The sequence below is a fragment of the Taudactylus pleione genome, unplaced genomic scaffold (genome assembly GCF_031769625.1).
Source record: "Taudactylus pleione unplaced genomic scaffold, aTauple2 ptg000189l, whole genome shotgun sequence".
Classification (NCBI taxonomy): Eukaryota; Metazoa; Chordata; class Amphibia; order Anura; family Myobatrachidae; genus Taudactylus; species Taudactylus pleione.
In genome coordinates, this window is record NW_028284591.1 from 376,830 (window position 1) to 389,440 (window position 12,611).

The 12,611-nt window shown below is 40.4% G+C and overlaps 1 protein-coding gene across 11 annotated transcripts in view; it reads right to left on the reverse strand.

The window, feature by feature from the left end:
- Positions 1-1,082: 1,082 nt before the first annotated feature.
- The window catches only part of TCF4 (transcription factor 4), a 431,493-nt gene continuing 419,964 nt past the window's right edge, over positions 1,083-12,611 (reverse strand). For all 11 annotated transcript variants that reach the window (XM_088476442.1, XM_088476449.1, XM_088476445.1 and 8 more), the window contains 3 exons: positions 11,824-12,053; positions 6,289-6,429; positions 1,083-5,398 (listed from right to left, as the gene is read on the reverse strand). In XM_088476442.1, coding sequence (XP_088332568.1) covers positions 6,293-6,429; positions 11,824-12,053 — 367 coding nt within the window. In that variant the 3' untranslated portion in view covers positions 1,083-5,398; positions 6,289-6,292. The remainder of the gene's footprint in view (positions 5,399-6,288; positions 6,430-11,823; positions 12,054-12,611) is intronic.

Sequence of the window (12,611 nt, forward strand, 5' to 3'; positions counted from 1 at the left end):
ATTATTTTTTTGGTTTGGACTGGAGTGTACTTTGGGGGTTACAGCACCCTTTAAGGGTCAAGCCAGCCGGCCCTTTACTTATGACACAGGCGCACGCTTGGCACTACTTTGTTGATGCACGTGCGGCTACTGCGCACACAATTCACAAACACAGAAAATATTATTTTTTTAGCACTTGGGGGGAGCACCCCTGATGGACAGAGCACCCCCTGGACAACACTACAGCACCCCTTTAGGACTGGGACACTGCACAGGACTTTGGAGTGGACACAGCCCCTATGGAGAACTGACTGCACAACACAGTCCAGCCAGCCCCTATGGACTTTGAAGTAGTGGACACAGCCCCTATTAACAACAGCAGCACAGCACAACACAGCCAGCCCCTATGGACTTTGAAGTAGTGGACAACAGCAGCACTACACTACACTACACATCCCTAACTCCCACCCTCCCTCTTCACTGTCCACAGCCGAGTGAGAAAATGGCGCCGACGCGGGTACCTATATAGGATCCAAAACCCGCGAGACTCGGAAGGCGGGATGATGACGTTTTGCCTCGATTTCAGATCCGAGTCAGGCGGGAAAAGTCGAGCCTGACTCGGATCGGACTCGGATCCGGGGGGCTCGGATTTCAGAAATCCGAACCCGCTCACCCCTAGAGTGAATACAAGTGTAGACACTATTTTGGTCCTAATTTATTGTAGTACTGACATTTTTTTTTTTTATTATGGCTGCAAGTATTGGCATAGCTATAATACACCTTTAATACTTGAAGTAGTTATGGTGGCAAAACAGGTAAAAACCCCAGGTATTTGAAGTACAGTTAAGGAGCCTCACTGGGGGGCATATTAAGTCAATTACTGGTGATCTCCAGCTATAGTATGATCCCCCCCCAATTAATTTTGCTTGTATGACTACAATTTAAATCAATATTTTGTTTTATGAATATTCACTTTGTTAACTGATTTTCTACAGTATTATATATAATAACTCACTATTCTTTCCAAATGTAATGTGAAAAACAGATCATGAAAACCGTATAAAATGAAACTATGAACACCGCAATAAAACAAGCATCAAACGGTTTATAAAAAATGGCACATTTATTGCTACATAACGGTTATGTACATGGCTGCATTGAATAACTACTGTTGAGAGACAGGTAATGGCCTAGACTACGCTGTGCATTTTTTTTCCCAAAGAAACTCCAGCACACAACCTGTTCGGACACTTCTACAAATCAGAACCACACCAAAAACATGAAAAATTCGAGGCACTCAGCCACACATTGAGAACAAGGTGTAACTGTTTGTTTTTGTTTTTACTGTTGCCTGTTTTTTTTTCTTTGTCATGTATTTGTTCAGTCACAAACAAAATGCCTCCTCCACGACAGAAAAAAAAAAAATCTTAAATGGTATAAAAGAAAAATGGAACCACCTTATACTTTTATCTGTGCAAAACAAGGTAAAGAACAGCATATAAACAGTAAAACAAAAATAAAATTTTGATTTGATGATCTCTAGAGAAATTTTCAGAATCTGATTATTTCCAATATTTATTTATTTATTTATTTTTTTAATTGTGGAATGAAAAAAAAAAAAGGATCCAGTGGAAATGAGCCAATTATACTTTTTTATTATTATTATTATTGTGCATCAGGGAATACTACAGTCTATTTGTATAGCAAAAAGAGCACTAGACAAAAGAATCTTTATAATAAAAGCCAGGCACTGATACGTGGTGAATTTCTGCTTTTGTTTTCTATACCTTATCTTCACTTAATTGCATTACAAGTAACAATGAAAAAGGCCACAGTTCATATATTTTCACCATTACATATGTCTAGAATACTTGAAATGAATATGGAAAACCCAGCACTGCACACAGATGCATCAATTTCAAGTCCTTCAAAAGGAAAAGAAAGTATGAATGAGAAAAATGAAGGCAGAAAGGCCCCGGTGCCCCCATATAACAGAATCGGTTCTTCCACCTTGATACATTTTGTTCCAGTTTTTCGTTTGTCGTTGCTTGTGCTTTTTTGTTCTGATGCTTTGCAGATTTCTGTCCAGGTGGTACCACTCAGCAGTTTAAAAAAAAAAAATAATTCTACTTGCATGGTGTGCCAAAATTAAATATTTTGCATCTTAGATCCATCACATCACTCCGTTCAGATAATAAAAAAATAAAAAAAGGAAATGAAATCGGAAGACTGAACCAGAATAAGTTGCATTGCTGGTTGAATTAACAGTTGTATTTATGGTCTGGTTCCTTGCATCTATGCTACAGACATTTGCTAAGAATTCCCTTCAATGGACACAATATATGTGTTTGGTGAAACGATCATAGAATTCAATGTGGAGGTGGATTGTTGTAGTACAATTGCGGCCTATACTAAGAGGAAGCAGCCATTTGTGGCTGAAACAACCTTTAGAAGATTGCTGATATCCATTTACTAGGAAGTAGCGGCATCCCTGAGTCGCTACTTCCTAGTAAATCAATGGGCTGCATTCGTTGTGTGCCTCTGTGATGTCTCTGGATTCGGGCATAGCCCACAATGTAGGCAAAAGGTACAATTTAGAGGAGTGCTCATTGTTATAATCTCTTTGCAAGTCTGTTAACCAAAGAGCTGCAAGTCTACAAACAAAGCTCAACAAAACTGTATTATATTACAAATATACACTGCACCATGTCATAATCCAGGGCTAAAATGCCTGAACTATTCTGCAGATTTTCCAATCACGATGCAGAATTCATGTAAGACTATTAAGGTATAGCAACACATTTTTTTATTACACCATGTGGTAACTGAAGCCAGTCTTGTACTGAGATCACACATACAACTGCAATGACTTTTCAAGTGTTTTTCACTAAACAGAACGCACAATAATGCAATATTTCAAGGTTAAAAAAACCAATTAACACGCTTTTTAAGCACCACTTTATGTTTTCAAATATGTTTAAAATTATGTATAATTGTTCATGTACAGTATATATCTGCTATTCAGTTTTTTTAAGCAATTCAAATGTATAAAATAAATGTTCCAGCTCAATTTAGAAAAAAAAAAAGTACAGAAAAAGTTGCAATATTTTACAGTACATTTTTTAAGATTTATTTTTACCCATGTTAGTTTCTGTATAAACTGTTGGACAAGGTTTAGCCTGTAAAAAGATGTAAAACTGAAAATAGTTTTATAATACAATATACAACATCTTTTAGCTCAATGAAGAAAAAAAATCTGAAACTGCAGATACTGGGGTTCTACTATAGATACAAAAGCAATACAAGGATTTATAATTTGCGACCAACCCTAAATCCACCTCCACATCTACAAATAAAAAAAAAATGTACAATGACAGAATCTGTTTTTTTGTTTCCACATTTAACATATTTACAGTGGTTCATCATACATATGGAGTATATGAAAATGAATACAGGGCAACTGTCTGTTTTGTTCTTTTTATGATCTTGGAAACAAACACAAAAAATTCGCATCTTTAAGATTCGATTTAAAAGTTGTTGTTTTTTCAACCACAGAGATTAAAAAAAAAAAATCCAATACAACATATTAAAACACATAATAACAAGAGTCTACATGTAAAAATATAAATTTTACATACACGATTTCAAAATAATGATACGTTTGTCATTTGTTGCATAAAATTTACAAATGCAATTGTCATTTCTGAATGTATATAGCTGGAGAACAGATGGACATTTAGACCGTTTTATGGCGCTCACAGGGGCTAAATGACGATAATCCTACTTAAACGAGGGATAAAGTTTAATGCATGCCAAGTTTGTGTGGCTGGAAAAATAAAGGCTGACATTTGTGACAATAGAGTCTAACAAAGGCCTTGCAATAAGGTCAGTATATAAGTTATACCAAAACCAGTCATCAAAGGCTCGGCAGTGGTAGCTGGGTCACCGTTTGCCCATTTTGTTGGGCAGTAAAGTGATGCCAAGCTGCCAAAAATTAAATCACATTCGTACTGGCCCAAGAAAACCTTTGTTGCCACACTCAAGAAAGTGCTATATACTCCCATACGTCCATACTCCTAAGGTCGGTCAGGATATCCCTTTACGATTGGCCGTTGCCATTTTACATTATGGCAGCAAGTGGTAATCAGCCACGCAATTATCATTATAGATGTTAATAGACAGTCTGACCACGTTATCAGAAAAACTCTTGTTGCATACCGCTTTAGCTACATATGTAGTTAACACTTGTAATTGGTTAGCTATATCACAGCCACTTAAGATTTTTTTTTTTTTTATAACTTTTTTTTTCCTTAATGATGATATAAACATTGGAAGGCACAGTGGTAACAATTTTGTAGCATTCTAACCTTGTACCTATGAAAAAATCCCAGAATAGACTCGAATGTGCAGCTTTACATAATGGCAAAAATTAAGATGCCAAGTCTGTGTTGCCTGCAATATATGTACATGGTGTGTCTTAAGACCTGCATTTCCATAGACTGGAATAACAACTCTGTAAATGACTGAGAAGCAACAATAGGCTCAGCGTATTATCCTGCATTACCTCCCCACAGAGTTCACATGACAAGTCGCAAGAACAAAATGAGAAAAAAAAATAACAAAAAATATATATAGAAAATTAGGACAGGGAGGACACACACAAAAAACCTATTTACAGTAAAGTCTCTTAAAAAAAATTCATCATTATTATTTGTACAGGAGCAAAAACAGTTTTTCAAACAAATGAACCAAAGTCTACCATATGCACTACATTTTCATATATATTTATATATATATATTTATATATTTGTCATAGGTCTATTAGTTCCATCTGTTCCTCCTACCCTTAGGAATGGCTAAAATCATCACTACATTTTAATTCGGACATTTGCTGGTTTTGTAAATATCTGGGCAGCAAAGCACCCCCATTTTTTTTCCTCCAGAAAATATAAACACTAGTGGAATTCGACACCAACAAAACTGTCTTTTTTTTTGTTGTCCTCCAGAAGTACACTTTTTCATTATTGCAAGTATACAATTTTAAATTAAATAATTTTTTTCAGACTTACAAATTAATTATATATTTGTTTTTGTTTTTTTTCCAAAAGAAGTTTAGGCACAAATGCATTGTTCCACAGCGTGGAGTAGATTGCCATTCACTGTCTGGGCTGCATAACCACAGCCTGCAACATACTGCTTGGAACATTCAGTATCATACGTTGAGAGTCCTCCGAGATGCACTGTTCTTGCGTCGGGAATGCTGATACCTCTTGCGTCTGTAATGCATATATCTACTCAGACTTGTCTTATTTTACAAAAAAAAAGGGTCAAAGGAGAAATGTTTACGTGAGTTTAAGATAATACAGCTGTTCAGGAAGTGGCTTCTTGCCTAAAAGAAGAGATTCAAAAAAATGTGGACCTGAAATGAGAGCACACGGGAAAGTCATGTATTAGCAAATATACATTTATTTTTCAAACAATAAATAGTATGAACTAAATACACAGAACATATGTTTGAATGTTATATCTAGTTACTTTACCAAGTCGTCAAATGTAACAGACAAGAAGGGGCTGACATTTTAATATCATAACATATTAAATTTCAATTACTGTTCTGCTTTAAAAGAATGCTTTCTATAAATAACAAAAATAATAATAATAATAATAATAATGATAGCAACTTATTTTTTCCCCATTTTTTAAAGAATCAAAATCATAAAAAGGTGAAAGGGTGGAAATTGTAAATCATACTCATAAACTCAGCACAATTTTCAAACCTACAATTCAGATTAGGCAGTTTCTATTGCCAGATATTATACCCAACACCACCACTGCAGAGATGATGGTAAGAAATCTAAAGACAGATTTGCTGTGTGTGCAAAGATATATAAAGTAGAATCTGATTGATAATTTTTTTTTCCTTTTGTGATAGTAAATAATTACTAATCTAAAAAAATGTTTTTTGCTGTAACACAAATATTTGTAATTTTCATGTTAGCTCTGTAATGTGACAAATATATCACATATTACATGTTTTTATCGGCTGCCTAACATTGCATACCAAAAACTTAAGCAATCTGAAGGTTTTTTTGTAGTATATTTGTGAATGTGGTAAAAACTATACCACCATAGCCTGCCTCTTCCCCCTCTCTTAGTACAATATATTAACAGCTATGAAATCCAAAACCAGAAAATGTTAGTGCACAGTGAAATATATTGAAATCCAACAAAAATATCATCAATAAACGTGCACTACACGTTTCATATACTTTTATAAAATAACATTGCAAAGACCACTGTAAAACTTGCCTTTTTACATCTGTCCCAAATGATTTGATGCATCCCCCATTCCACCATGGGGTCCTGATAGGGATAGAGGTGAAGGGTCTGAGGAGACTTTCTCTTCTTCCCTTCTTTTCAGACATGCTGCTTTCGGATTTAGGTTTCTTTCTGCAAGAAAGCCGGGAATAAAAGTTACATACACAAAAAAAGTTACATACACTCATATATGCAAAAATAAATAATAGAATAACCAAAAATCCAGCTAATATTGTCAGATTAAGGGGTGGAAGGGGGTACGAGGGAGAGGGCTCTGCCCGTCCCCCACCCAGACGACACTGGTGGGGATAATGGTCACTTCTCAGTATTTTTTTTCCCCCTTAGTGGATATGGCCATGCCTCCTGGATTTGGCCACAATTCCCGGTAGCCGTCCCCGCTAGACTTGGTGGCTCTGTGAGGGTGCACCGACAGGCTGTCTGGCCGCTGCTTGGAGCTAAGGACAACTCGGTGAGTCTACAACGTGCACAGAGGGACGTGACTGGGGGAAAAATACTCCATATTAGTACATGCGGTGTCAGTCATTCTGCTGCCCTTGTCCGAAGGTACAGGCTAATGGAAAAATACATATTCTATATCATATTTGCTTCTACCAGCTTCATTGCTCTAGTTATTGCTATGTATGATACAGTACATTTGGTGCTGCAGAAGGAAATACTGAGAGAAAAAAATGGGACAGGTAACCAGAGCAGTACATATAAAAAGAGCAGCCCTGAAACAAAAAGTAACTAAAATAATAATAAAAAAAAAAGTGAAAGTGAGCAGAAGGCAATCATGTGGCAAAGAGCAGTGACAGGGCGGCGGGAATTACAGGACAGGTGCTGGGGAACACACATGTAATGGTGTCTGTCACTTTGTATGCTGGCTGCTGCGGGGCAAGGTAATCCATGCATACTGCACATTGTGCACACAGGGAAAAGTTCAACATGAAGAGAGGGAGGGTTCGAGAAGTGGGGACGGGTCCCCATCTTAGGTGCCCTGGGCCCCCCGAAGGCTTAATCCTACCCTGAATATAGTTTGGATTTATGGACAAACAGATGTGCCCTTATATATCTTCGCTGCAGTCGCGCTAAAAAGACCCTCTAGGAGTGCCAGGTCCCATGAGCACCGGGCGTCTATTTTGCAGAAAATGTGTCTAAGTCATCAGGAGACTGTGCTGATTATTTTGATATGTGACACATGTATATCTGTGTGCGGCTGGGTCTCTGAATCTGTATACGGAGTGCTACAATGTAGCTGCCGCAACTTTTTTCATTTCAAGTTCCGTTCATAGGCAGACTCGGGTGCACACAGATATACAGGTGTCACATATCACATTACTCAGCGCAGTCTCCCATATACAGACTCAGGAGCACACAGATATACAGGTGTCACATATCACATTACATAGCGCAGTCTCCCATATACAGACTCAGGAGCACACATATATACAGGTGTCACATATCACATTACTCAGCGCAGTCTCCCATATACAGACTCAGGAGCACACAGATATACAGGTGTCACATATCACATTACTCAGCGCAGTCTCCCATATACAGACTCAGGAGCACACAGATATACAGGTGTCACATATCACATTACATAGCGCAGTCTCCCATATACAGACTCAGGAGCACACAGATATACAGGTGTCACATATCACATTACATAGCGCAGTCTCCCATATACAGACTCAGGAGCACACAGATATACAGGTGTCACATATCACATTACTCAGCACAGTCTCCCATATACAGACTCAGGAGCACACAGATATACAGGTGTCACATATCACATTACTCAGCGCAGTCTCCCATATACAGACTCAGGAGCACACAGATATACAGGTGTCACATATCACATTACTCAGCGCAGTCTCCCATATACAGACTCAGGAGCACACAGATATACAGGTGTCACATATCGCATTACTCAGCACAGTCTCCCATATACAGACTCAGGAGCACACAGATATACAGGTGTCACATATCACATTACTCAGCGCAGTCTCCCGTATACAGACTCAGGAGCACACAGATATACAGGTGTCACATATCACATTACTCAGCGCAGTCTCCCGTATACAGACTCAGGAGCACACAGATATACAGGTGTCACATATCACATTACTCGGCGCAGTCTCCCATATACAGACTCAGGAGCACACAGATATACAGGTGTCACATATCACATTACTCAGCGCAGTCTCCCATATACAGACTCAGGAGCACACAGATATACAGGTGTCACATATCACATTACATAGCGCAGTCTCCCATATACAGACTCAGGAGCACACAGATATACAGGTGTCACATATCACATTACTCAGCGCAGTCTCCCATATACAGACTCAGGAGCACACAGATATACAGGTGTCACATATCACATTACTCAGCACAGTCTCCCATATACAGACTCGGGTGCACACAGATATACAGGTGTCACATATCACATTACTCAGCGCAGTCTCCCATATACAGACTCAGGAGCACACAGATATACAGGTGTCACATATCACATTAATCAGCGCAGTCTCCCATATACAGACTCAGGAGCACACAGATATACAGGTGTCACATATCACATTAATCAGCGCAGTCTCCCATATACAGACTCAGGAGCACACAGATATACAGGTGTCACATATCACATTACTCAGCACAGTCTCCTATATACAGACTCAGGAGCACACAGATATACAGGTGTCACATATCACATTACTCAGCACAGTCTCCTATATACAGACTCAGGAGCACACAGATATACAGGTGTCACATATCACATTACTCAGCACAGTCTCCCATATACAGACTCAGGAGCACACAGATATACAGGTGTCACATATCACATTAATCAGCGCAGTCTCCCATATACAGACTCAGGAGCACACAGATATACAGGTGCCACATATCACATTACTCAGCACAGTCTCCCATATACAGATATACAGGTGTCACATATCACATTACTCAGCACAGTCTCCCATATACAGACTCAGGAGCACACAGATATACAGGTGTCACATATCCCATTACTCAGCGCAGTCTCCCATATACAGACTCAGGAGCACACAGATATACAGGTGTCACATATCACATTACTCAGCGCAGTCTCCCATATACAGACTCAGGAGCACACAGATATACAGGTGTCACATATCACATTACTCAGCAGAGTCAGCTGGTGCTTCCTAGTCACATCACATTGCGACTTAGATGCATTTTTGGCAAAAACAGACGCCTAACGCTAGCAGAGTAGCACGGGACCAGGCAGCTCATTCACGCCAGACAAGTGGCGCTGCGTGGTGTATTGAGGCTAGATGTATGAGGACACATCTGTAGAGGAGTGATTCTCCATTTGGCTCTACAAAGTAGGAGGTTATAGTTTGGGTTGCCCCCATTTTGACATCCTCCCTTATTTGTAGGTTTAGACAATTTGGATGGTTATTCAGTGCTGTAGTCTTTCCTTCATGTGATCTCCACTGGCTTTCGCTGAGGAATAGAATGTACACTAGATAAGGTAAAACAGTTCCAACTTGCTATATGGCAGGTCATAGTCTACTAGTTCAGAAGGGATAGTTGCCTGGTCATCTATCAGTGTGAACACAGCACTGGCTATTCATGAAGGAAGCAAAAAATATGAGCCTCATGCAGTCCCTCAAAATTGTTGAACATTATATAGAGTTGCCATCTAGATAAGTCAGCTGTGATGGCTTAAATGCCATGGCTGTGTACTCATGAGTGTAACCATGGCATAATGCCTCCTGCTGAGAAACTGTCAAACAGTGTATCATTGTCCTGGGAATTCAAGTGTCAGTGTATCATTCTACTGGGAATTCAAGTGTCAGTGTATCATTGTCCTGGGAATTCAAGTGTCAGTGTGCCATTCTACTGGGAATTCAAGTGTCAGTGTGCCATTCTACTGGGAATTCAAGTGTCAGTGTGCCATTCTACTGGGAATTCAAGTGTCAGTGTGCCATTCTACTGGGAATTCAAGTGTCAGTGTGCCATTCTACTGGGAATTCAAGTGTCAGTGTGCCATTCTACTGGGAATTCAAGTGTCAGTGTGCCATTCTACTGGGAATTCAAGTGTCAGTGTGCCATTCTACTGGGAATTCAAGTGTCAGTGTGCCATTCTACTGGGAATTCAAGTGTCAGTGTGCCATTCTACTGGGAATTCAAGTGTCAGTGTGCCATTCTACTGGGAATCCAAGTGTCAGTGTGCCATTCTACTGGGAGTCCAAGTGTCAGTGTGCCATTGTCCAGGGAATTCAAATGTCAGTGTGCCATTCTACTGGGAATCCAAGTGTCAGCGTGCCATTCTACTGGGAATCCAAGTATCAGTGTGCCATTGTCCTGGGAATTCAAGTGTCAGTGTGCCATTTTACTGGGAATCCAAGTGTCAGTGTGCCATTCTACTGGGAATCCAAGTGTCAGTGTGCCATTCTACTGGGAGTCCAAGTGTCAGTGTGCCATTGTCCAGGGAATTCAAATGTCAGTGTGCCATTCTACTGGGAATCCAAGTGTCAGCGTGCCATTCTACTGGGAATCCAAGTGTCAGTGTGCCATTGTCCTGGGAATTCAAGTGTCAGTGTGCCATTTTACTGGGAATCCAAGTGTCAGTGTGCCATTCTACTGGGAATCCAAGTGTCAGTGTGCCATTCTACTGGGAGTCCAAGTGTCAGTGTGCCATTGTCCAGGGAATTCAAATGTCAGTGTGCCATTCTACTGGGAATCCAAGTGTCAGCGTGCCATTCTACTGGCAATCCAAGTGTCAGCATGCCATTGTCCCTGGAATTCAAGTGTCAGTGTGCCATTCTACTGGCAATCCAAGTGTCAGCATGCCATTGTCCCTGGAATTCAAGTGTCAGTGTGCCATTCTACTGGGAATCCAAGTGTCAGCGTGCCATTGTCCCTGGAATTCCTGTGTCAGTGTGCCATTATTTTGGGACCCTAAATGTCAGTGTGCCATTGTCCTGGGAATCCAAGTGTCAGTGTGCCATTGTTTTGGGACCCTAAATGTCAGTGTGCCATTGTTTTGGGACCCCAAGTGTCAGCGTGCCATTGTCGTGGGAATCCAAGGGTCAGTGTGCCATTGTCCTGGGAATCCAAGGGTCAGTGTGCCATTGTCCTGGGAATCCAAGGGTCAGTGTGTCATGGTTTTGGGACCCTGAGTGTCAGTGTGTCATGGTTTGAGAATTCAAGTGTCAGTGTGCCATTCTCCCTGGAATTCAAGTGTCAGTGTGCCATTGTCCTGGGAATTCAAGTGTCAGTGTGCCATTGTTTTGGGAACCCAAGTGTCAGTGTGCCATTGTTTTGGGAACCCAAGTGTCAGTGTGCCATTGTCCGGGAATCCAAGTGTCAGTGTTCCATTGTTTTAGGACCCCAAGTGAATAATACTGCATATCTAAAAACATATTCTGGAACCCCACCTGAGGTCTCAACTCCAGGATATTCACCTCTGCTGTAAGAAATACTGTAAAAATTTGTTTAGCGTAGTACGGGAAGAGTGCAGAGACCTACCCCGAACTTGCTGTTCTAAGCTGAGGATCACGGCTACAGCCTGATGTAGTATAAGGAGCTTGGTCTGTGGCTTGTCGCTCTTAAGGTGAAGTTGAACCATCCGCCCCAGCTCCTTGAAAGCCTCATTGATATCGCGTACTCTGAGACGCTCGCGGGCGTTGTTTGCCATTCTTCTTTCTTTCTCCCTCTCCGCCTTCTGCTCTGGTGTCAGGTCCTCATCGTCGTTATTGCTGAGAGATAATGAACATTTTACAATAAAAACTCTGCGGAAATAATACATTGCGCACATTGTTGGGAAAAGGAACCGGTTAAACCATTGTTGAGCACAAACACATCACTTCACGTCTACTCTACAATTTTCATTACACCCTCATTGGACGCTATTGTAATAGAAATTACATGATGTCGCAAGTCCATCTATTTAGAAAACTCCTTCTCCCCCAAAATATATTAGAAAAAGACAATATATATTTTACAGAACATCATATTAGAGAACAGCATAATACTATTACATTGATCAAATCATTGACAGCACTACTCTAATTTTATACATGCACTCAAACCTTGTACAGAACACCCCCTGCCCTATGTCCCTTGACTATCCCTCCCCCTATGTCCACTGAATAACCCCTACTCTCTGTGCCCCTATCATCCCCCGAACTACGTCCCCGGATCATCCCCACGACCTACGTGCCACCATCAGCCTCTGACCTACGTGCCACCATCAGACCCCGAGCTACCTGCCCCAATCACCCCCCTGACCTATGTGCCACAATCAGCCACCAATC